Source organism: Polyodon spathula, chromosome 26, assembly GCF_017654505.1.
Source record: "Polyodon spathula isolate WHYD16114869_AA chromosome 26, ASM1765450v1, whole genome shotgun sequence".
Taxonomy (NCBI): domain Eukaryota; kingdom Metazoa; phylum Chordata; class Actinopteri; order Acipenseriformes; family Polyodontidae; genus Polyodon; species Polyodon spathula.
Window position 1 is genome coordinate 6,408,919 of NC_054559.1, and position 27,308 is coordinate 6,436,226.

The 27,308-nt window shown below is 39.5% G+C and overlaps 1 protein-coding gene across 3 annotated transcripts; it reads right to left on the bottom strand.

Moving 5' to 3' along the window:
* Positions 1 to 26,958, bottom strand: si:ch211-183d21.1. Of its 3 annotated transcripts, none has more exons than XM_041229843.1 (12): positions 26,493 to 26,958; positions 14,672 to 15,599; positions 14,203 to 14,428; positions 13,892 to 14,031; positions 10,744 to 11,303; positions 10,219 to 10,519; positions 9,325 to 9,526; positions 8,077 to 8,258; positions 5,725 to 5,835; positions 5,404 to 5,583; positions 1,873 to 1,966; positions 1 to 981 (listed from the first exon to the last, which is right to left on the bottom strand). In XM_041229843.1, the coding sequence occupies exons 2-12, from the start codon at positions 15,510 to 15,512 to the stop codon at positions 801 to 803; spliced, it is 3,018 nt and encodes a 1,005-aa protein (XP_041085777.1). In that variant the 5' UTR covers positions 15,513 to 15,599; positions 26,493 to 26,958; the 3' UTR covers positions 1 to 800. The 3 variants fall into 3 exon arrangements, with proteins under 3 accessions (XP_041085777.1, XP_041085776.1, XP_041085778.1); XM_041229842.1 differs by having other exon boundaries at positions 10,744 to 11,306; XM_041229844.1 differs by having other exon boundaries at positions 889 to 1,397; positions 10,744 to 11,306.
* Positions 26,959 to 27,308: the final 350 nt, after the last annotated feature.

Consider the following 27,308-nt stretch of genomic DNA (forward strand, 5'->3'; position numbering starts at 1 on the left):
AGCAATTAGGAAATAACACTTACTACCCAGGAACAAAAATTGCGTTACATAGTGTAAGTTAAAAAAAAATTAATATGTATAAAAATAGTTCTTCTAAGCTAGATGGTGGTTTTAAACTGAAAGGTTTAAGTTTACAAGAAAGCTTCCCAAAAACACAGCTCACTGGGCAGACTAGCAGGAGGGCATGGCCCGGTACTGCACAGTATTGCAAATAGTTTACTACATATCAAAATGTGATGTATTGGTCTATTAGGAAAACATTACTATCCCAGTGCTGCATTTTTTACTGTATATTTTTTCCAACCGTGATGTAGCAACTAGTGTACATTTTACTTCAGCCCTGATTGGTTTAGGTTTTGAAATCTAAGAGTAAAGGAAAGAAATACATTTTTTCACCTGTACGTCCTACATTCAAGGGCCTACACAGTCAAAAAGCTTAGACTGCCTACTTGATTATACAAACACGAATCAAAGTCGACAAAGACACTGAATAATGACGTTTGCAAAAGGGTAGCGCTAAAAACAAAACAAAACAAAACTTCACATTGCATACGTAATCACTAACATTTTGACTGTCAGTGTTTTTAAAATCAGTCAAGAAGATACTACAACCAAAAATAAAAATACATTGCACATAGTACAGTCTTCAATTGCTATGCTATACTTCGATGTGTATTTGACTTTAAAATTCTATTTTTATTCAGTTTTTAACAGTGGAGATGATATTTTCTGAAATGGTAATGGGAAATCAAATAAAAATGTCAAAGTATTGTGATTATTATTTATGTTTACCAGAGCAATTATGCTGAATGAGCATTTATACAAAATGCAGAAAGATTGTGCACACTGATTAGTATACAATTATACAACAAGTAGAAATCTACAAAATTCATGAGTAGCAATTCTCTGAGCAGAAATCTCTGTAGGCTGAAATCTCCAGCTGCCTGCTTCGTCCACCGTAACAATAGCCAGCAGAATGCTCTGCAAAAAAATGAAGTGGTTGTGCAGTATATGAAGGATGTATGGTTCACAGTTTCTGTTGGTAGGTTAAAATAGTGGACCAAATAGGCTTTGTAAATTCACCCCCATATTGGTATTGGACAACAATTAGAATAAAATTTTACTGGAAGAACTGAAACACAAAAATATGAAGTCTGTATCTCAAACAGTTTGAGATAAGTGTTTGAAAAAATGCACACACACACAGGATTACAAAAACACCTCTGAAGACGGATTAGGTCTGCTGGCTAATGAGAACCCCTTTTGTTTGTAGGAGTTGGGAGATCAGGTTTAAATCACTGCAGTCCCAGGGGAGGTGGAATGAGGGGTCCAGGGACCCTAGAAATCAGGGGTCGCCCTGATTGTTTAGCTCAATTGAGGAGTAATTCAGGGGACGCCTGTGGGAAATAGAACATGGACAAATAAATTAGATGTTAAAAATGTTCTCATATCATTCTTAGATGTCCCTTATATTTCCCTTACAAGCAAGTTCAATTATTTTCTGTTACAAGTAATAGGTCCCAACCCGACCCTTACACTCCTGTTTTTTGCTGCAGATAGGACACTGTGGGCTCATCTAATTAGTGTCAATTGAATAATCTGTCAAGATATTTAGGGAAGTCAATAGATACAATGTTGCTGTTGCTTACTGGTACCTAATCCCTTCCTGCACTGTAGTCCAGATTGCCTCTAATAGAACATGTGACAGGAAGTGATACGGTACCTGGGAGCAACAGTTTAAACATTTAATCAATAGCAATACAAATAAGGGCCAGCAAAAATCCAAAAATCTTGAGCACAACAGAAGTGAGGGTAGTGATGATGGTGCCCGTCTAGCAATGGTTTAAATAGAGATGGAGTTCAGGTTCTTACCTCCTCCTGTACCAGTAATAAGCTGCAGCAACTGCCAGTCCAACAACCAATAATGCAGCAAAGACCAGTGCTATCTCCCAGCCAGGGGCCATCTCTGAGGAGAAAACACACACAAGAGAGAAAGAAACTAAAAACATGAAGAAAAATCACATACCATTTATACTCCAACTGACCAGCATGCGTCACCTGTGCTTTTTATAGTGTTCGGCTTGCTTAGGTTCATCACAGCTCATATCTCATAGCCTCATAATTTATAACTCTTTCAACACTGCAGAGCAATAAACAGGTTTAGTAAACTCACTGGGTCAATTGCAATGAACTGAAAGCAGTGTACTAACTGGGGATGATCCCGTGGTTAGGACACAGCTCTGTACTAAACTAGTATGCAAATTAAATACCAATTGCAACAAACTTGGCGGATGAAGACAGTCCTCAGCCACATACTAAAAAAGGTCTCAGTTGTAACAAATCCAAAAATAACTGCTGCTGCCCTCTAGATCAGGGGTTCCCAAAAGTTGTGGTGATGGAGGGCCAATTTCCAGAGGTTGCATGGGATGGGGGGCCGCACAAGAAAATGTACCACTCATGAAACCGAAATATGTCCCAAATCATACCTTTTTTTTATTTCCTATACATTTTTGTATTTTTAAATTAGGAATGTATATTACTACCACTGCAACACCAGCAGCTTTGAAATGTATTTGAATTTTATCCTGTATTTGTATTTTATCCTGTGTCTTGGTGCCACAACAGGCTTATGTTTGAGCACCAATATCATATGTCACATCTTACATTGTCCAGGTCACAACAATTAAAGAAGATAATACCACAGTAGATACTCTTCAAACTATACCAATTAAATTCATTTGTGGGTTATTCTTCAGTAGTGAGGCAGGATGCATCTTGACTTGTCAACTAACCACTTCACTAAGAGCTGAAAATATGTACAGTGAATGCTGCTTAATTCAAATCTCTGGGGACCATACAAATAGTTTGATTCGAATTAAACAAATTGTGTAAATTGCCCCATGGTGTGGACATTTAGAGCTATTTCCATAGTAAATGTGCAGAAATAAAACACAGACGCTACTGTATTTTACCTTGATGTTTTTATTTATTTTTTCTTTCTGAAATCAATGAAATAATCACACATTTCTATTTAAAGTGCAACATTATTCATAAATTATCTGCCATTAATTGGTGCTTTCTATGCAATTACATACGATTGCTACCTAACATCCTACTAGCTACTTACTGTAGCCTAACTGTAGTCTTATTCAGAAACACTGTACAAAAAAGAAATGTAACAATTTGAAATTGTAGCCTGGTACTGTTACTACAGTAGTACTTTATCTAACGTCGTATGGATGGTACCTTCACGTCTTGATATCACAGTCTTTAAGCATCTTCCCCCATTGAAAGCGATAGGAGACGACAAAATAATAATTTAAGTAGAAGCGCTTTTTCTTTCCTTAGGAGGTTCCATGTTATTTTCCTTCAGTGTGGCAAATCTACTGTGCACTATAGGTGCCGTTATTTTTTTTTTTTAAAGGGACAGTGCACATATAATGACCGTAACAACTTAATTAATAAAATTGGCTTAAGAGGGTCCAGATTTGATCCAAAACATGTATAAAACGTATGTTACAGATTTTTTATGAACTTTGCTGTGTATTATTAAATTCCCCCAAATTGCATGCATAATTTTTTAACAAATTTTCAGAAAATGTAAAAAAAGTAAATGGTCACAAGGGGGGGTGTTGAGGGTGGATTTTGGGGGGGCCGCACTAAACGTCTTCACGGGCTGCATTTGGCCTGCGAGCCGCACTTTGGGAACCCCTGCTCTAGAGGATACCAAGTACGAGACTAAGTTAGTTTAACCCTTTCTATAGACTAACGATTTATAGTAAAGTACTAAGTGAAACAAATGTGAAAAATCCCCAAATGTATTGACAACTTTTGTAACTGAACATTTCATAAATCACAAATCCATGTGCCTATATTTTACATATAAAACACATATTTACTGGTATTTATATATTTTTTAATATAAGGGATGTAATTGCTGGCATTGTATGTTTGTGTAGCGTTGGAATGAGTTTCGTGACGTTATACAATACGGAAAACGATACCCCCACACTGATCATGTCTCTTCCACAGCGAAAAAATGATCTAACGGCAAAATATTACAATTACGGTTGAAAGGATTTATTACAAATATCATGAAATAATTGAGAATATATTTAAAGCTGCAGAGTAATTATGTATTACCCACATGGAACAGAATTACAATATTTAATATATGCGTAATATATTTTTAAGCTATACATAACAGGCTATATGTATACTTGTGTCAAAAGTACGCTTTTAACAGGCTATATGTATACTTGTGTCAAAAGTACGCTTTTAGTCACCAATGCTACATATTAGTAGGCTGTAGCATGCATGGGGTAGGGGTCAGGTCTGGTAGGTGACGCAACACAACAATACTGATACATTCGTAAGGGGTCGCGGCTCTCTTGTATAGCGGATCGGTGCTGTGCTGGAGGTGCTGGGTTCAATCGCTGCCTGTGCAATGCATTTTCTTTTTCTTTTTTTTTTAAATATATATGGGATAGTAATTATAATTTATATATATATTATATTATATATATATATATATATATATATATATAATATATATATATATACTCCAAAGTTTAAAAATTAAGCATGAATAAATCAAAATAAATAGAATAATTAAGATGTTTAGGTTTCTTAAAAAAAAAAAAAAAAAAAAAAAAAAAAAACCACCACCAAAACAAAAAAAAAACAACAACGACCTTTACGAAAAACCGCACTTTTAAAATATAATTTGTACCAATAGCTCAGATTTTGCGCCCTGGCCCTCTTCAGTTCCTGTTTGGAAGCGCACCAAAACAAACCACAATCCTTAGTACTGTACTAAAGCTGGAGATCAGCTAGTCCCCAACTTTGCTCTTCTTCTTTTTTTGTTGCAATTGGTATTAAGTTAGTACGCAGCTGGGGATGATCCCGAGATAGTACCGTACTAGCTGGTACGCAACTTAGTACGCAGCTCCCTACTAACTCTGCAAGTTCGTTGCAATTGACCCAACAGTTGTACAGGAAAGGCCATGTTTATACACCTTCAGTCTGACCACATTATAGCAATTGTTGCTAACAAAAAAAAAAATACAATTTTGCACTTACATTAGCCACAAGTCTCAAAATGTAGTTTTTAAAGAAACATGTAATAAAACACATGTATTTTCAAGTTAAATATTTGGTACTACACTGGGTTAAATTAATTGTCAATGTGCTTGCATAGCCTTCCAGGGAGTCTAGTGCTTACTGTCATTTCACACCAGCAATCTTATGGGTCAAAGCACACTGTGGCTGAAAATATGAGGCAATAGAGAAAGTAGCTGACTGGTTATTGACAGGAAAAACTTTGAGAGGTTTTCACTGTTAAGACACTAACAGTTCACATGCCTGTCCTATTGCCCTGTAGCCCTCCTGTCTCTACAGTACCTGAGCCCTGGGACCTGTAGGACCCTGGTTCTTGGCAGCTCATTCCCACCATGCCCTCCGAGAGCTGCATTAGACTTGTGTTCTTCAACGTCTGGTTTATGTTGTTGCGCTGATCCTCGGACAGTGCCAGGATGTGTCCTCTTAATCGTATCTGACCCTCATAGCAGGAGAACTGGGCTTCTGTCATAGGAGAACAAGTATTTAGAAGACTGGTTGGGTACTAGGATGCACAGACACAAAACTGTTGCATTGCAATATATCATGGCATCTCAATAATGAATGACCCTTGGTCTAGCTGGGCTGTGCAAGGCACCCACTCACCGTGCAGGTGGACTGGGGAGAATCCGCAGTGGCAGTGTGACTCCAGGTACAGCGCCACCTCACTCCGCATGGCCTCTCTGCTGCCTTCCCTGTGCAGCCACTGCCTACAGTCTGCCAAGAAACAGCAAGAGAGCCTTCTCAGCAGTGTTATACACACCAGTGGATCCTTTCATTAAAGCACCCTCCAAACCTTCACCTTTCAGCTATCGGTGTGACTAGTTTCAATATACGTTAAGTGTTTAACCGCTCTCATTATAAAACATGCAGGTCAAACAGATGTTAGCCTTAGTGTACAGTAATCTGTTTCACATTCAATGTCTCTTCAGTCTTCTCCGTGTACAGTTAAATGCTGGACACAAGAATACTTGTTGCGGTAATTTATAAAAATAATGGATGTTTTTTTTATGATAGCTTAATAGCTTTTTTTATGATTTTTATGATAACATTTCCAGTAATTTAAGAGTTTAAATGTGTTGAATACCATAGTTTCAATGAAATGGAAACTAAAACCCCTAGCGACAACTGTGTATTTTCAAATCAGTGGCGAAGAGGACTGGTTCAGTTCAACAGAGCATCTGCAATACCATCATACTGTATGGATGAACAGTATTGTGCACATTTATTAGAACACTCCATTGCTTCTGTTTTGATTTGTTGTGCATATGAAATCAAACCACTTTAACAGAAAATCTCCAAAATTGGAAAATTAGTGATTGTCTAATTCAATTGATGAGAAACAGGTCACACATGCAATTCATTAAAAATAGTAAGAGAAAAGAAACACACAGCCACACATAAAATGCATGATAAAATGTTAAAATGCATGATACTTTTAAAAAGCTGTTTAACGTAGGACATATTCCCTGAATATGATAATACATGAATGTGTACTAATGATATAACTGGACTAATTAATGAACCTGCTGTGTCTTAGGAAAAACAGCAACCTCCTGTGTCTTAGGAAAATGGCCCCTTGGTTTCTGGCAGGAATACTGAACTGAAGATGACCAGGGCTAGGAGGGGAGTGTCTGGACTGGGTGAGGCTGAAAGGACAGTGAGACCGCAAAACTGCAAACACAATCAATTTGGTGCAAGGAAGACAAAGTATAGATGTCAACAAGTCCCAACTGCAGCAACAAGCTGCTGGACGAAAGGAAGCAGACAAAGGACAAATCTTGAAGAGCTGAAAAGGCAAGATACACAAATGATTTCATGAAAGTGGCTACTCAGCAGAGGAAAAAAACTATAAAAATCAAAGCAAAACTGAACATTTTGCGCTCCACATAGAATGCTAAACAGGGTGCTGTCACTCTGTTAAGCAAAGCTGCAACTCCGGGACTAAAAACGTAAAATCCTAAAGATGAAAAAATGAAAAAATGCCTAAAAACGAAATCAAGACGGGACTCTGTCTGAAAACAGACCCAAGAAGAGGAAGCAAGCTGCAAGTGAGTCAACGACCACAAGCAACGAGACTGAGACCCGGCTGCAGGACTGCAGTAAAACTGTGCCCTGCTACTTGTGTAGCTGAAAGATTCAACGAGAGGACAGAGTGGACGGGCACTGTTGTGGATCCTATACTCAGGACTGAGGACTTTTTTACAGCTGTTTCTTGATTCTGTCGAGAATTGAAAGCTTCATTACCAAGTTTGATCCAATGTAGGATTGAAGACTTCATTGCTGAGAGTAGAGTTTTGTACTGGACACTTCAACAGATTGAGTTTCCAATTATTTAGTGTGCATACTTTGCGTGTGAAAGAACTTTTAGTGAAACTTGATGAAGTAACTATAAGTAATCTACCTCATTATTGAATGAAAAATTTCTTTAAAAAGTAAACTTGCCATATACTTTTAATAAGATACTACGTCACAGCCTGCTTGCTTGCTTGCTTGCTTGCTGCTGCTGCTGGTGTGTGAGGAGACAGGCGATGTCATATTTCAGTTGCCTGCTAGTCAAGTTAAAGCAGTGAGAGTTTTTGAATTGTGTTTTGTGCATAGAGACTAAGAGATTTACTTTCTGACTTCTGTTTATTATTTGTGTACTTAGTAAAATACTGCTAGTGATTAAACATTCCTTGTGTCTGTGCATGAATGTGTGTTCATAGTAAATCCTTGATCTTTGTAACACGTCAAGAAATATTGGGAGTAAGAAAACTAATCAACCCAGATAAACATTCAATTATCAATTATTGAGTTGTTCCTACATTAAGATGTCTAATTAAAGCACAAAATGTTCTAACATTTTCACACATATTTTTTCTATTTCCCCGATTACTGACCAAAGAAATGAATTCTGACAAACTAGAGGAAAAGGTCACCTGTCAAGTGAACCATACAAATCAGAGGAGAGGTTACCTGTCTCAGCGCTGCCCCCCCTGCTCCTCTGCTTGCTCACACACAGGTCCAGCTCAAGGGGGAATGTTTGGGAGGGACACAGACTGTCATTCTGGGGGGTTGGCTTCGAAGGGGTCCAAGCCTGGGGGGTCCTCAGCTCACAGCAGGAGCAGCGACTGAGGGAGACCAACCCCAACTCTGGCCTGAGAACCAGAGAGACACAGTGAAAGGAAGAGAAAGCTTCAGATAATTGCAGCCATGTGTTACCACCTGTGAAACACTTGAGAGATCGACACGTAACAATGATCAAGTTTTGAATATCTTTCATAAAACATGACCTAATCTTAACCCTTTGCTGTCCTATGTCAGACAATTTTCCCTTTTGTAAAGCACTGGTCTCTTGTCATTTTTTCTCAGGAAAAAGCCGAAAAAAACCTTTCAATGGCTGAGTGAGATAGATAGGAGCTGAATGAAGCCGGGAAAAAAAAAATCATGCACCACAGAGATAACACAGACATAAACAAAAGAGATAGCTGCTTCCTCAAAGAATATCATGGACATTTGCAGAGCTTTTTGAGATGTTATAGTAATAAAACTTGGATCGCATTATTGAGGAGTTTGGGGATAAAACGAGTGATCAGGAAAGGATTTATCAGTATGCACGTCTATAACGAGGTATGTGAAAAATACAGAGAACAAGGGGTGGGGCTTGGCTGGAGATTCAGTACTGAGTATACTTTTGCGATTCAGTGCTTTTTAAACCTGTCGTGCTCTGAAAAAAATTATTTTCAACAGCGCATGTAAAATAAACAGAACGTGTGAAAATAAATTGGACCTGACATGCCTGAGAAGCGCTGAATAAATGGATCGCTAAGGGTTAAATGTAGAATTTGGGCCTGATTTAAGTTATGTTGAGTAAATCTGTATTAATAAAGCACTGACACCAAAAACTAATCACATCTATTTACATCAACAACATAAAGTAATAACCAATAATTTAAAAACAACGGCCTTACCTATTTTTACCTGTCATTAGCTTTAACATACACTATATAATATTTCAAATAAACTTCTTTAGACATTCCATATTCTTTCCTGAAAAGCCCAAGAAAAAAAAAAAAAAAGACTTCTTGGAGAGCTTTAGCAAACAACACAACTACCTATTGAAATCCAAGCAGAATCCCAACAGGAGTAACCACAACATAGCACAGCCAAACTGCCATCTAAATACTGTCCAGATGGGATGGTATGGAAGGAATGAAGGCTCACCTGAACTCGGGAGTGTAGAGCTGGCTGCTGGGGGTGAGAGTCTGCAGCAGCTCCTGGTCATCACTGAACACCACGGCATCAACAAGACTGCGGTTCGACGCGGGCATCCCTACGGGAAATGAGCTGGGAAAGCCGTGGTACAGTGCCACGGCACCCCTTTGTGGTATAGGAGTGCCATTGGATATCACGGGCAGGCGCTGGTCTGTAGAGGAGGCACATTGACTATTACAATCAGTAACAGGCATGAAAGTACTTCTGCATTGAATACTACAAACAAAAATATATATATATTCACTGATGAAATATGGGAGATTTTCAAATGATTGATTTGCATTAGTCTCAGAGCAACTTGGTACTGCAGGTATTATCAGTTATCTTAACTATTCTAATTCTTGTTGAGATTCACAATGCCATTTTATACTTCAGTCATCACATCCTGGAGACATTTTAAAACTCAAAGCTCTCGGAATCATGTCTAACCTCAAAGTACATTTAATACACCATTAACCATGTGGTACTTTATACTGAAACCACAAGAGAAATCTCATTAATACAGAAAGGTGCACGACAGTTTTGACACTGGCTAGACACACCATTCATCAAGTATTAACATTGATCCTTTATACTTGGGTCATTCCATGTCAAATCAAGCAGTACTGAAATATGTCGCAGAGACACTGCTTAATAACTATCACTCTAGTTGCAGCAATCTAAGCAAGTTTAGTTATTTAGGGTTAAATTGAAAGTCGCCTCTGGGTTCAATTTTTCCTATCATGAGCAGAGGCTACCATGCTTCCATAGAATTCAAGTTGATTTGACACAATGACTGAAATGACTAACGTGGATGCCCCCCCCCCCCCCCCAAGTGTGGGAGTATATATGAGAGTTCCTTACTGGTGGAGACACTGGTCCCGATCAGGTAGAAGCCCAGGCTGTTGCTCTCCCCGGTCAGCGGTATGGAGATGGAGGCACGGACGGGCCCCTGTTCAAACACCACCAGAACATAGCCCACCATACTGGACTGGGGCGGGGCTCGCAGCTCCACAAAGGCCTGCTGGTCTGTAGCGTTGGTCCAGTTAGCTCCGACCACCTCGAAGATGACAAACCCGTCGAGCTTGGGTTTGAGGGTGGGCTGGGGGTGAAGGGTGGGTTCGACAGCACAGGCGTTCTCCTTCATAGGGGTCAGCAGGGTAACCTATAGCAAGAGTTCAGGGTTGAGGCTATAAACGTGGTTCATTGGAGGTCATTATACCATTATACTCTATGAAACTAAGTCAAGTACCTTTCTTTTAGTTGTACCTCTCTCATGGAGAAGTACAGTGAAACTGCAGATAATTAAACGTCCTACAACATGTCACTTCAGCCCCAGAAAAATAAAAATGCAATCTTTCCCGAGCCCTAAAGAGAGCCTGATCTCACCTGGAAGGCAGCAAGCAGACGAGGCTTGAGACTCCCGCAGCGGCTCAGAGACTCGTCCACAGAGCTGAAGGAGGGGTCCTCCAAGAGGTGGGGCTGCCCAGGGGTCAGCACCTCTCCCAGGACCCTCGCCCCCTTGTCAGAACCCCTTGAGCGGTACACCACAGCATCCAGCAGCCCCTCCGTGGGAATTGAACCCCCTTGCGTGAAGGGGGGCCCCTGGGGGCTGCGGTACAGGGCCACAGCGTCTGGGCCATTCTGCACTGTGTTTGGGGGCAGCACAATGGAGGGCCGCGGGGTCACTCCGGAGCTTCCCACCAGGAAGAAGCCTTGTGGGTCAGTGCGGTGGCCGGTGAGGTCCATCTGCTGGTAGGCCTTGTTGTCAAAGCCATTAAAGAGGAGCAGCCAGACCCCATCCAGACTGGCTTGTTGGCCCGAGGTATGCCAAATCTCAATGAACTCGTAGTCCTCTCGTGCGCCAGGGCTATCTGCATTCACCTCACTCAACAGGAACTCACCATGACCCGAGGGGTCAACAGGAGGGATGATGGTGCTGCCCTGAACTACTGGGAGGGAATCCAAGTTAGTGCAGTCATTTAGAGAGGGCCTTACTCAAAATCACTTTGCACAGTTAGTGAGTAAGGATAGGACGCTATAAAATTTGCATGTATGATAACCGTTAAAAAAATTAAAGTGGTAACCTTAATAACACGGTATACAGTACATCAGTATTAAGCTCTATTATTTGCTCAACATGATGTGGTGCTGTAGTTTGTTAAAACATTAAATAAATAAATACTGATATATAATAGCTGATGGTAAACAGAATTGGGAAATGATCGGTCTTATTGCTTAAAACACAAACGTGTACCACAGGATATTATTTAAGAGCAGAGAGGAGTTGTTTATTTTTTCAACATGTCACGACATGTAAGCTTCCAATGATTACTACACATGTGGACTTTGTTTTAAAAAAAAAAACAAAAAAAAAAAAAAAACGATTTCTTCACTTACCTAAGAAAATTGGAAAACTGTTATAACTTGTTTAAACAAAACTATGTTGATAATAAGTAGGCTATCCTGCTGCAGTCACAGGTCTGTGCTAATTTTAATTGTGACATTGGTCGTGTTCTTATACCGCAGATTTCTGCAGTTCTGCACAGTGCTGCACAGAATCTCGGAGATGCACTGTAGACATCACTCAACACCCACAGAAATCTGTGCAGATCTTGCACAGCCCAGCGCAGCTTTGAAATGTTACTGCAGGAGGCTGGCTGGGGCTGTGAACCAAAGGGATGATGCAAAGATCACGAGTGACCTGCTAATCGTAATGCAAATAACCACTAAAACTACTGCTGCCACCTTGTTAGTGGAGGCGAACGACATTTTATCATTATACAATGAGGCCGTGAACAGCCTTGTCAACACTATATTCATTCATTCATTCATTAATTAATTAATTAATTAATTAATGTACTAAACCCATGACAAGTAGGCTATGTGGTCCAGTGGTTAAAGAAGCAGGCTTATAACCAGGAGGTCCCCAGTTCAAATCCCAGCTCAGCCACTGACTCACTGTGTGACCCTGAGCAAGTCACTTAACCTCCTTTTGCTCCGTCTTTGGAGTGAGACGTTGTTGTAAGTGACTCTGCAGCTGATGCATAGTTCACACACCCTAGTCTCGTATCTTGTAAAGTGCTTTGTGATGGTGGTCCACTATGAACGGCGCTATATAAAAAATAAAAATTATTACTATTATTATTTAGTGATGTATAATTTTACAATAAAGTTAATGTTAATCAATTACATTAAACTGATAATCCAGACAAATGTAAATATAGCACATTGAAAATGCGTGCTATGCTGCAAGGTTTGGAGAAGGCGTTTCTCTAAAAGCTGCATGTGACGTCAGAAAGACAGCAGCCAAGAGCAGCCAGCGCAGCAAGCTCTGGTTAAAGAACACAGGAACTGAAACGAGTATTCTGTATCATTGACATTTTCCTTCAAAACCATTATCAAAATACGTATCAGTTCACAAAAAGACACTTTACTTCCTCAGACACTTTACTAAGTTTGCAAGTACCATCGCTTGAATTAAAAGAAGCGTTTGCAGTTGAAAAATGCGTTAACCGTTGTGTAAAGGAATTATGATAACTACGGTTTAGAATAAAAGGAACGGTATTAATATCGTAATGTAAACCGAAAAACCAGTATACCGACCCATCCCTATTAGTGAGTCTTATTCAAAATCACTTTGCACAATACTAATTTTGTGAAATTTTGCACCATTGTTATCTTAGGGAAACTACAAATGTTACTAGCAAGAAACAATTACAGTACACATAGATGCTCTTCAACTAACCTTCTGAGTTATTTATTTGAAGCTGTGTAAATTCAAAGTTTAATTCTCTTTTTCAGGTCAATAACCTGTGTACAAACTGTCCTAACGAAAAGAAAAAAAAAAAACATGTAGACAAAACATCAATCAATGTAACTAAAAAGCAAAGGTTGGTGCATATAGGAACCACTGAAGTATAATCACAAGCTGTTTCAAAAGTACGGAGTGAGGGTTAACCCTTTGCACACCTATGTCGGACCATGTCCGACATTACAATTTTCCCTTTCCAGGCCAATATCATCAAAAAGACATAAAGTACAGGTCTCTAGTCATTTTTTCTTAGGAAAAAGCCAAGAAAACCTTTCAATGGCCAAGTGAGACTGAAAAAAAGGGCGTATCTCATAGCCCCATGCACTAGAGGTAACACGGACAGAGATAACAATGGAGATAGCTGCTTCTGCATCCAGCGCTCAAAGAATATCACAGACATTTGAAGAGCTTTTTGAGATGTTACAGTAATAAAATAATAACTTGGTTCGCATTATTGAAGAGTTTGGTGATAAAACGAGTGATCAGGAGAGGATTTATCAATACACACGTCTATAAATAGGTATCTGAAAAATACAGTGAACAAGGGGTGGGGCGTGGCTGGAGATACAGTAATGAGTGTCCTTTTGCGATTCAGTGCCTTTTAAACCTGTTTTACTCTGAAAAAAAAATAAAAATTTAAACAGCGCGTGTGAAAATAAATTAGACCTGATGCGCCTGACTGAATAAATGGACCGCAAAGAGTTAATGGTCTTGATGACGTACCCAGAGTGTAAGGACACAGCCCCAGCCCCAGGCACTCATTAGCCTGCCCCGGGGTGGGATGACCCCCTATGAAGACCCCGGGGTCCCTGCTCCATTTGGCCGCCCCACAGCGGCTCAGTGATACACCCCCTTCCTGCAACCTGTCAGAGAGAGAGAGACGAGTTATATCTACATATTCAAATTCTCATCAGAAAGCTCAGCAGCAGCCTTTACCGACTTTAAACCACCCCTGTATAAAATCACCAGGTCAAACACACAAGTATTTTGGCTAATGCTTTCATCAATGCGGTGACTGTGAAATGTAATGGCACCTGCTGCTGAGAAGGAAAGGCTCTCTGCCAGGGATCAGGGTCTGTGTGAGATTAGGGTTCAGCACCCCCCCTCCTGTGTAAACGAGGGCGTCGATTGGCTGGTCCTGGCTAATGGGGCTCCCTGTAGGATAATCAGCCACCCCCCCAGCGTACAGCACCACTGCGCCTGCCAGCGCACCCGACTGCTGGAGGAGAGAAGCACCCTCAGGGGGCAGCACCTGGGAGGCTGCAGAGAGAAAGAAAGTCACCATTTATTTTAATATGCTAGGATATGTCAGTGGTGATTACTATCCATACAACAGATTCTATCGCAGCTGAATAGCAGCCTATTGTCCGATAATGTTTCTAGTGTCCCATGGGTGTACTTGTTTCTATAGCACTGCTTAATACTGTATAGTATAGTATAGAAAACTACTGTACTGAGTATCAGAGACAACAAATACAATATAGAATAGTATAAGGGCATTACCTGATACATTTCCCCTGACTGGTGCGATAAGGAAGAGGCCCAAGCTGGTAGAATCCTGTATCTGGATGTCCAAGCTGAAGCTCACGGTTGCCGTCACACCATCTAGAAGCACCAGAGCGAGGGGGGTGGAGGTTGGAGCAGGCTGGGGCATACTGAGCTCCAGGAAGACCCCTTCCCCCAGCCGGAGCTCGCTGATCTGGACAGGGGAGTTTATACTTGGACTGGTGCAGGGATTTGTGCGGCCAGGGGAGGGAGTGCCAGCCTGGAATGTCCAGTTAGACCTGGAGAGCCAGCAACGCTCGATGGACTCATCTCCTAGCTGGAAAGACCCATCTTCTAGAAAGCATGGCTTGCCAGGCGTTAGGACCTCCTCCAGGACTCTGGAACTGTCTGAAGGTCGAGATTTGTACACAATGGCGTCTACCAGGCCTGTTGCTGTTACTTTCATGCCTACGCTGTAACCATTCTCCCCATGGTACAGAGCAATGCCATCCAGCCCATTCTGGATACTATTGGCTGGCAGGATGATAGCTGGACGAGGGGACACCGAGGCAGAGCCCACTAGGAAGTAGCCACTGTCCTCAGTCACGTGACCCGTCAGGTTTAACACCTTGTAGGCCATGTTGCCATTGCCATTGTAGAAGACCAGGGTGTACCCCTCCAGGCTGGCCCTCTGCCCACTGCTGTGGTGCAGCTCCACAAACTCTGTGGTATCCAGCCCAGGGTTGTCAGCGTTCACCTCGCTAATCAGGAGGCAGCCCTCATCCAGGCTCAGCACCAGCCCAGCGCAAGCCAGGGCCCACAGGCAGGAACACAGGAGCAGGCTGGGTCTCATTGTCATGGACTGTTCTGGGGGTTTTGATTGGTTTTGTTATGTCAACAATTCCAGGGCTCACCACAAAATCCACAGGTCAGATAGGAAATTATTCTGGAGAAAAATATATAAAAAATGAATAAAATTATTAGTTTAATTACTACTAAGTTTTCAAGTGGTTCCTAAACCTGGGGGAAGGTTTGCATCCCACCAATGTTCTGGTCCTGAATGCAATTTGACGGCAGATGGGCAGGGGTATCACGGCTTTGCTTTTTGTATCCCACGCTCTGCGGCAGGGTATGTAGATTTTGCACTTACAATGTCTTTCTGCTGGAAGATTTCATTCATACAGATGATATCCATATAGACAACACTATGTAACACAATTTTTGTTCCTGGGTAGTAAGTGTTATTTCCTAATTGCTTATGCCTCAAAAGTATAGACATAAAGTCAGAAAAAAACAACATATGAATCCGAATTAACATGTATTTATACTAAAGTAATACAAAAATGACTACAAAAGATTTAGAAGTGAGTAGTTTTTCGAGATTTACTATTATACTGTATTACTTTAGTATAAATACATGTTAATTTGGATTCATATGTTGTTTTTTTCTGACTTTATGTGAACGAAAAGACACACATTTGCCCGTTTTCCCATTGGAAATAATGATATTTTGAAATATCACTGTCCTGGTCACAAAAGCAAAGTTTGTGGGGAATAATAGCCATTTTCTATACTTTTGAGGCATAAGCAATTAGGAAATAACACTTACTACCCAGGAACAAAAAAAATAAAATAAATAAAATTGTTACACGGTGTAATAGTCATGGCCAAAAACCATTTATGCTGGATCTCTCTGATTCTCAGTGTCTCTATGGACTGTTTTCTAGCTACCGCATAAAATTGTATTTCTCAAAACACTTGTGACCATACTGACACCACCAGCCAGTTCTGTGAAGACTTAGCAGAACAGTTTTAAAACATCAGTATGTTGATATCGCTGACGTTGCTATGTTCAAACCATCATTCCTGCTGCAAAAATAGACCAGTATTGAATCTTCTAAAAAAAGTAAAGTATTATAGAAAACGATAGATGTTTTTAAAACAAGACTAATTTCTGTGTTAGAAATTTGTAATTGTTACACAGGTTGTAAATGTGTGTCTGTACCTTTAAATTACAGGTTTGAATTAATGCACGTTTGTATTTTGACAGTTAAGTTTCCCAAATATTATGACTTTTATGCAAGGTAGTGGGTAGGAAGTGAGAAACATGAGTGAGAAACATTTGCTATGCACACTTCCTAATACCTTGTGCTCTACCAATAAAGCTGTTTGAATCCACTACGCACGTGTTTTAAATGTTCGAACCACATCTACATACCAACACACCTCTCTTTGTATTTGTATGCCTCGTTCCTTTGTTTAGAGATTCCATTTTATTAAAAATATATAACAAAACATCAGAAAAACATTTGTCATTAACTTTCTTACCCCCATTGACTGGACCTACTACAACATGAACAGAGTGTACCAATGAAGCGCCAGATTGACAAAGAACAAAACCCGCCCCAGTGTCAATCTTGCTGTTGCACCAATTAGAAAAACTACTTGGAGGCAATTGCCTCTTCCTAATATCCACCCTTACTGTGGCACCACAACAGTCGGATACGCAACGGATTACTGTATTATGATAAATTACTAAAATAAATTTAAAAATATATGTTTGGTGAAATGTGTCACGTGACCACTCTAGCATATTGTTCAACGTTTAACCACTTCTTTAGATTGTATACATTTAAAATGTTTAAAATTCCCATCCCTAGTATCAACAATACACAAACCTAACATAATCTTCCCAAAGCCAAAGGAATTTGTCATCAGAAGCAGCCTCAGAAGAACAGTTGCCTGTTGTTTCTGCTGGGATTGTTGGGTAAGTTTAGCAGCGGTTGTTTGGTAACAAAACATAAAATATCACAGAGTGGGTTGAACAGCTTGTACTACAAGTCAGGGCAGTTTAAAATATGTACAGTCCATGCAAGTTATCAAAGCTGTTATTGCCTTCTAGAAATCGAGAATAATAATTTCAAAAGTTTTAAACGATAACTGCATTTGCATGGTGGCAGATGATGGCACATGATTGATGAATCAATGTGATGTATCTTTACTATAGGCTTGCCTACTGTTTTGACAAATCTCACCCTGTTCTGACCAGAAGACCACACCACTTCCCTCCCAGTCCCTCATCTATAACCATTAGACAACACTGCCTCTATCCCAGTCCCTCAGCTCTAACCACTATACCACACTGCCTCCCTCCCAGTACCTCATCTATAACCACTAGACTACATTGCCTCCCTCTAAGTCTCTCAGCTCTAACCACTAGACCACACTGCCTCCCTCAGAGTCTCTTCTCAGCTCTAACCACTAGACCACACTGCCATCATCCAAGTCCTCAACACTAGAAGATTCAATGGAAGTACTGTCATAAAGATCTGGACAGGCTTGTTTTGCTGAGACTATGTGAGATACAGCAAGGTAGGGGGAAGAAGAGACAGATGGTCCAGTGGTGAACTTTAGGAAGTCATGACTCACTATCATGAGATATCATTGGGAAGCCACAAGAAACGACTCAAAGCATTCTTGATCATAAACACTCAGTCCATGAAACAAGTGGTAATGCACCCATCCCCTGCGAAAGGAATAGTGTGGAGGTGTCGGTACAGATGCACACTACACTTACATTTCTTCACAAATCTAAAGAACTGCTTGCACAAGTCAAACTTGCTAAGAACTTCCTTTAACCCTCCTGCCCCACCCTACCCCACCCCACCAAGTCTGCAAGTTCACGAGTGGTTCAAGCAGCTGTAGTGGAGGAACAGAGACCCAACTCATCATTATCCAATCCCACTTTCTTCTCATTCAGGAATGGAAAACTAACAGTTATGTCAGCTCTGGATAATAGACTTGCTCCTGTATTAGTTCATTTGAAACATGTTGAGCCTTGTGAAACAAACGAACAAAGATAACAGTAACCCTGCATTCAGAACAGAATACAGTGCAGCGGTTGATCTGAGTACCTGTTCAATGTGTGCTGTCCAGTAGAAGCTCCTTAGAGGAGGCAAAGGAGGCATCACCATCATCATTATACTTCTTCTTCTTAATAATAATAATAATAATAATAATACTAATAATAATAATAATAATATCAACACCTTAAATTCACACTATGCAGTTAGGCGGAGGCACGGTTCTGTTAGTTTTCCCCATCTCCAATATACTCTAACACTAGTTGCCAACAGTCAACTGACCCCAGAAACATGTTTTATTGGATGAATTGCATTCCTTTTTTTTCCCACAGAGGAGGCCAGCCTCCCAAGTGTCTCTGGTATACTGCCATCTAATGATTCTTGTGCTGAGCATGCCCAATAGTCATGGGATAGCTAGTGCCTCAGATAACATCCCACCCAACTGCAGAACATTTGTAAAAAGTCAATAGTGAAATACAGTATTAAATACCTGACAGTGTTATTGAAAACTGTTATATAAAGCGAAATGGAGAATGTGGTAGAACTGTTAGAGAATCCATTTAGAATGCTGGAGTACACAGAAGGTTTCCATAAAAGGATGCTGGTAGGCCTCAGCCTAAACTAAACACAGTACAAGAAGATTCTGGAAAGAGTAGGTTATTTCATTGTAATTGGTATGACAGAGTAGACTGGCTTACTGGCAGCACTGTTACAAATCGCTTATATTATTGGCCCAGTTTACTTTTTAATATCTCTTCATCTACGCATACATGGATAAAGTACAGATATGCCGATTAAAAAAATGTGGACTATGAAATGAAACAGCATGCTAAATCAAACGCTCACATCAATTCTGAGGTGAAACTGAAGCTATTGGGCCAAATATGTTTCAATTTTGGATAATATAATACTTCAGATTCGCAATCGGTTTGCATGCATGGAGGAAACGCGATTCATGACCTACTAAATTTTGAAAATTTAGCTACGATGAATAGGGAATTTCCAGATAAAGTGTTTGATTCCCTGTATATGGACAATTCTTTGACATGGATTACTTGGAAAACAGAGCTGCAAGTTTTTCACTCTGACAGGGCAGTCTTGACCAAGCTATGCACCAGCATTACAAACGCATTCCTTTAGTAATGACAATAGGTGCAATTTCAGCTGGTGTGGAAAAGCTTCTCGTGTCTCTAGATCAGTGGTCCTCAAAGTAATTTTGGCACAGGCATAAATTGATCTTACTTGGCTGTTTGCGGGCACGCTGACTATTGCATAAGTTCTTATCTTACCTTCTTGCGACATACATTTTATTTATATATATATATATATATACACACACACACACACACACACACACACACACACACACACACACAGTGTCTTGCAAAAGTATTCAGACGCCTGACCCTCTCATATTACTGAATTACAAATGGTACATTGAAATTTCGTTCTGTTCGATATTTTTTTTTTACAACAATGAAACTCAAAATCAATTATTGTAAGGTGACATTAGTTTTATGTTGGGAAATATTTTTAAGAAAAATAAAAAAAACTGAAATATCTTGCTTGTATAAGTAATCAACCCCCACACATTAATATCTGGTAGAGCCACCTTTTGCTGCAATAACAGCTTTAAGTCTTTTGGGGTAAGTATGTACCAGCTTTGCACACAGTGTCAGAGTGATTTTGGCCCATTCTTCTTGGCAGATTTGCTCCAGGTTGTTCAGGTTGGTTGGACGACGCTTGTGGACTGCAATTTTCAAATAGTGCCACAGATTCTCAATGGGATTGAGATCAGGACTTTGACTGGGCCACTGTAGGACATTCACCTTTTTGTTCTTGAGCCACTCCAATGTTGCTATGGCCTTGTGCTTGGGATCATTGGTTCCTGCTGAAAGGTGAATTTCCTCCCAAGCTTCAGTTTTTTAGTGGACTGAAGCAGATTCTCTTGCAGTATTTTCCTGTATTTTGCTCCATCCATTCTTCCTTCAATTGTAACAAGATGCCCAGTCCCTGCTGATGAGAAGCATCCCCACAGCATGATGCTGCCACCACCATACTTCACTGTAGGGATGGCGTGTCTTGAGGCATGGGCAGTGTTAGGTTTGCGCCACACATAGCACTTTGAGTTTTGGCCAAAAAGCTCTATCTTGGTCTCATCTGACCACAAAACCTTTTCCCACATCACAGCTGGGTCACTCTCATGCTTTCTGGCAAACTCCAGATGTGCTTTCAGATGGTACTTTTTGAGTAATGGCTTCTTTCTTGCCACCCTCCCATACAGGCCAGTGTTATGCAGAGCTCTTGATATGGTTGACTGGTGCACCATTACTCCACTCCCAGCCATTGAACTCTGTAGCTCCTTCAAAGTGATTGTTGGCCTCTCTGTGGCTTCTCTCACAAGTCTCCTTCTTGTTTGAGCGCTGAGTTTTGAGGGACGGCCTTTTCTTGGCAGTGCCTGGGTGGTGTGATGCAGCTTCCACTTCCTGATTATTGATCCAACTGTGCTCACTGGGATATCCAAACACTTGGATATTATTTTGTACCCTTTCCCTAATCTATGCATTTGTATTACTTTATCTCTAACTTCTGTAGAATGCTCTTTGGTCTTCATTTTCCTTCAGATTCACAGCCTTACCAATGATCCTTCAACAGTGGGGTTTTTATCCAGAAAATGTGACAGCAACTTTAATGGTTCACAGGTGGAGGCCAATGGTAAGGTAATTGTGTCCTCGTTAGGGCAATTTCTTTCATCGGTGCAAACTGGGAGCTTCCACAGCACAGGGGTTGAATACTTATGCAAGCAAGATATTTCAGTTTTTTATTTTTCTTAAAAATATTTCCCAACATAAAACCAATATCACCTTACAATAATTGATTTTGAGTTTCAGTGTTTAAAATAAAATATCAAACAGAACGAAATTTCAATGTACCATTTGTAATTCGGTAATATGAGAGAATTGGTCAGGGGTCTGAATACTTTTGCAAGGCACTATATATATATATATATATATATATATATATATATATATATATATATATAGTGGGGTTATTCTTGGCTCACTCTGATAAGGCCAAGTCTCAGGTAGTAATTGTGCATGCTGTGCTTATTCTTTAAATAATTTACATAAAATATGCAATGCAAATATTTGTAAATAGCTTGTTTACACAGATAACCATGAATACAAGTGTAGACTGTGTTTAGCTTTGTTTCAATTTGGAAAATTTGTCGACATTATTCTGTTTTAAAGATCGCTCATCTCCAGTACAATTATTCAAAGAAAGTGGATTTGTAACTAAATATACTACAGTGTTCCCTTTTCTGGTAAAATAAAAAAAATATATACAGATAGAAAATTAAATTCTAAATATGAAATGTATTATTTTTCTCAATAATAGTTGGCGAAATTCAGTGCTTACCCAGCATATTAACATCCAACTCTGCTCACAAATGATTGGAGAGCTGTCAGATCTTTCACTTTCCCATTGGCTACTTACTCGCCTTTAATTTTCATGACGAATACTGAGAAGGGCCTCTGCTTGGTTATGATTGGACAGCTGCATAAAACTTGGCAGATATTTGACTCCCTGTCACAAAGACGGCTGTAGTGGGTGACGTCAGAACCAGGAACCAACAAATAAACAACAGAGAGGTGGAGTTTGGTGAAGCTGAGCGATTGTTTTTGCTCAGCATTTAATAATTAAACACAGCAGAAAATAAAAGGTTGCAAGACAAACAAAACAAAGGACATGACACTTTAGCCAAAATAAAGAGACAAACAAAATGGACTACAGACAAACACGGTGAGATGGTATTTCTCCAACTATTATTATTCTCTCCTCTCCACACCCGTTCTCCACTCACCGAACACACAACCCTGAGTGAGTGAAAACATATATATATTATATATATATATATATATATATATATATATATATATATATATATATATATATATATATATATATATATATATATATATATATATATATAGAAAGTCTACATCCCCTTGAAGTTTTTTCACATTTTGTTGTGTCAGTGCCTCAGAGTTTATGCACTTAAACAAGGATTTTTTTTTCCACTTATGTACACACCATACTCTACACTGTTAAGGGGGAAAAAGGTTTTATTGGGGAAAAAAAAAATATTAAATACAAAACTGAAAGATCATGATTGGATAAGTCTCCACACCCCTGAGTTAATACTTGGTGGAAGCACCTTTGGCAGCAATTACAGCTGTGAGTCTGTTGGGGTAGGTCTCTACCAACTTTGCAAACCTAAATTTGGCAGTATTTGACCATTCTTCTTTACAAAACTGTTCAAGCTCTGTCAAGTTCCTTGGGAAGCGTTGATGGACAGCAATCTTTAACTCATGCCACAAATTTTCAATTGGATTTAGGTTGGGGCTCTGACTCTCAATGACATTTACCTTTCTGTTCCTTAGCTACTCCAATGTAGCTTTGGCTGTGTGCTTTGGGTCGTTGTCATGCTGAAAGGTGAACTTCTATCACAGTTTTAGCTTTCTTGTAGAGGGCAGCAGGTTTTCCTCAAGGACTTCTCTGTACTTTGCTCCATTCATTTTCCCTTCTATCGTGACAAGTGCCCCAGTCACTGCAGTGAAAAACATCCCCATAACACGATGCTGCCACCACCATACTTCACAGTGGTGTTCTTTGGGTGATGCGCTGTGTTGGGTTTGCGCCAAACATAACGCTTTGCATTTAGGCCAAAAAGTTCCATTTTAGTTTCATCAGACCACAAAAAAAAAAAAAAACTGCCACATGGCCACAGAATCTCCCGAATTTTTTTTGCATATTTCAAATATGGATTCAAGGTGGGCTTTCTTGAGTAATGGCTTCCTTCTTGCCATCCTACCATACAGGCCAGATTTGTGAAGTGCTTGGGATATTGTTGTCACATGCACACTTTGACCAGACTTGGCCAAATTGCCATGGCCTCTTGGTAGCCTCTCTGATCAGTTTCCTTCTTGCTTGGTTATCCAGTTTGGTGGGATGGCCTGATCTAGGCAGGGTCTTGGTGGTGTCATACACCTTCCACTTCTTAATAATCGTCTTGACCGAGCTCCAAGGGACATTCAAGGCCTTTGATATTTTTTTACACCCATCCCTTGATCTGTGCCTTTCAACAACTTTGTCCCGGAGTTCTTCTGAAAGCGCCTTGGTGCTCATGGTTGAGTCTTTGCTTTGAAATGCACTACCCAGCAGAGGGAACCTACAGGAACTGCTGAATTTATCCTGAAATCATGTGAATCACTACAATTTAACACAGGTGGAGGCCACTTAACTTGGTGTGTGATTTTTAAGGCGCCTAGTTACACCTAAGCTAATTTATGATTGCTATTACAAAGGGGGGGGGGGGGGGGGGGGTGGACACTTATCCAACCAAGCTATTTCAGTTTTTATTTTTAATAAATGTTCTACATATTTCTAGAATATTTTTTTCACTTGGAAGTTGTGGGGTAGGATGTGTAGATAAATGAAAAAAAAAAACTATTTTAATACATTTTAATTCCAGGCTATAAGGCAATAAAAGGTGAACATTTTGAAAGGGGATGTAGACTTTCTATAGCCACTGTGTGTGTGTATATATATATACACACACACACACTGTACATATAAAAACGCAGCTCCCTTACAACGTGCCTCCTCCGTGTGTCAAGCGACCAGCCGCCCTGTCCTGTTGTTTATAATTAATGAATTTTAATTATCAGTCAGCTTGTAATTTTAACTGATTGCAACACTATATCTGTATGTCAGTTTATTGCAAAATAAGAAAACTCCCTGCCACGATGGAAATTGCCTGTTTTTAAGCTGAATTAGTTTTTTATTTTTATTTTGTACAATCCAAAATGCAGAAGGAAGCGAAACACTTGACCTTCTTGTAAGTCTGTGGTCATAGGCACAGCAGACACATTAGTAATGTGCTAAATTTAACTCTATAAAATGTACAAATTGTGAACCAACACAGTAACCTTCTAGGCCAGGTGATAGCAAAGCTCTCACTCAGCTGAATTAATGTAATGAGTTTTAGATGTGGGTGGAGAGGTCAGTGCTCCAGCACCGCCTACATTTAACTGGCACACTCAAAAACACAAAATTCTACCAAATTTCTCGTCCTTGCCATTATAAAGAAAAAAAAGTCCATTATGAAAATATTCTAAAGTAGATGTCTGCTCGTGCCTGAATTTTAAGCCCAACCAGACCACACATCTTTTTGGAACCGACCCGACTAAATTCAGAGATCTCAAATTCTTAAAATTGGACACATTCTTAAAATTGGACAAAAGAGAAACGAACTAAGTGTACACAAATGTGGTTAATCAAAAACTTGTCTAGAGGCAATAGGCATTGTATTATTTTAATTTAAAATTGTATTGCAAACATGTTGCCGTCTCCTCGAGTATTAAGAAAGAGAGGTCAGTTGTGTTGTAGGGATTTTATGTTTTTATGTATTAAATTAATACATTTGTATGAATGTATTTATTATTTAAAAGTCCCATAGATGCCGCTTAACTTTGCAACGGTGTCTTAACCACCTATCTTTTCTCTGTGCTCGTTGCTACTGTCAACAACATGCAGTCTGAAATAAAAAAAAAAAAAAAAAAAATGCGATTGCTGTCCCTTTCTCATCATTCTCTCCTGAAGAGATCAGTAACCGGGCACTGCATGTCCTTAAAACGCAGTTCATTGGCTATTGCTAGGTAGCACTTTGCTTCTCTTACCCAGAATGATTTCATTGCCATACAAAGTGATAGATTTAGATTGACACCTCCGCAGCATTGTACTTTCTCAGTGTCCTGCCTGAAACTAGATGAGTGCGTGCGCGTGCAGCTAAGGCACGTTTTTTGTGTAAAATCTGATGACAATTGGTAACTACTTATAGTGTGGTCCCGTCGGGTTGCAGCCAGGGCTCTATTCTAAACTTATTTACAAAAATATAGTAAAACAAAATACAGCTGTTTTGTACCATACATAGCCTACAACTGCGGCTCTTGTGCTCAAGCTGATTTTTTTTTTTCTTTAAGCACCCAAACAAAAGACAACTAGAAAAAAAAAAAAAAAAAACAAGAAAAACAACTACGTTTAAACTGGATATCTTTGGCAACGCATATTTCAAAACATGTTTTCCCCTTCAACAGAACTGATTGAACTACACGTCGTTCACAATTACGCCTACTAACACCAGATATTTGTCCATGCGCAACTTCAGTCCGTGTCGTGTCATTTGTGACTTACCCCTAACTCCTAAGATTAGCCCCCTAAATCTAAATGTCACTTATTTCAACACCGTTTGTTTCTGGTGGCTACTAGGACTACATCACAGTAATACATTCTCACATATACTTCATAATTAAATTAATCAGTTTCTGTATTCTCGTTTTTTTTTTTTTTTTTTTTATTATTATTATTATTATTATTATTATTATTATTATTATTATTAGATTACCAATTAAACTTAACGACAATCTTTTTCTTTTTTTTTTTTTTTGGACATTACACATGAAGAGAATTTGAATCTGGGAAATTCTGAGATCAGAAAAAAAACAATCTTCAAACTTATTTAATTTGGTGCATAATAATGAAATAATATAATAATATAGGAAATACCTACATTTTAAGATATGCTTGTAGTTATTTTTACTGAAAGCAATATTTATTTATAAGCCTCTCAGGGCGTCATTTATCTAACTAAAGTTTACTTTTTGCAAAAAAAGTTTATACAATTTAAATAAGATACATTATATGCATTTTATTCGTTAAAACTTAAGAATTACCGTATGTTTCGGTTTTTTTTTTTTTTTTTTTTTTAGAATTTGGAACAAGCACAAACACTTACGTTATTACCACAAAACAGTACACAGCTGTTGTAATTGCAACTTAAGGACACACGAAATCTTTTTGATATTGTATATTGTGCTGATTCAATTCAATGTTAATAATAATTCGATACTTACACAATGCAATTATTGTACTGTATATTGAAATCCTCTCCTGAAGTTCCAGTTAAGTCGACGTGTAATCTGACTTGGAAGAGGTGAGTTTAGATTTGTTTTGCATAACTACTGGAGCCATCTAACAGATTTTATTTTTCCCATACGCCTACAAAGCACACTTCCTGCCAAAACATTTGAAATAGGCGTGATGCTGCAGAACAGTGTATCGTTTGAATTGTACAAAGCAGAAGCAGACACTGTAGAGTCATCGTCACTTTTGCCTTAGTTAGAAGTATTTCATAACGAAAGTGTATGTACATCACCGCAGTAGTTTGGGATTCGTCCTTGCTTGGAATGCGGTTGATTAGAACCAGCTGCGGTACCCCAGACATTAGCACACCCCCACTCTCCCTGCTGTGCTCGGGAGGTGATCACCCACAAGGGTACGAGATTTTTTTCCTTCCACTTCCTGATGAAGACGAGCTGTGCTGCAATGCCAGGATTTCTGTAGTTGCAACACTCTCTGTACTTAACTCCACCCACAACCTTGTGTTCTAAACTTTTTACTCAGCTTCCATCTATTTATAGACTTCAATCAAGTCCCCTGTTATCCTTTTTTTCTGGGCTGAAGAGATACAGTGTTTTTACCCGTCCTCCTAGATGCTGTCATTCAGTCCTGGGATCAGCCTAGTTGCCCTTCTCTAACTTCTCAGTGCAATGATGTCTTGTTTGTTGTGAGGTGACCACAAGTGCACACAATATTCTAGGTAGGGTGCAACTAGAGCTTTGTATTACCTTATTATAACCTCTAGACTTTAGACCTGTAGCTGTTACTTT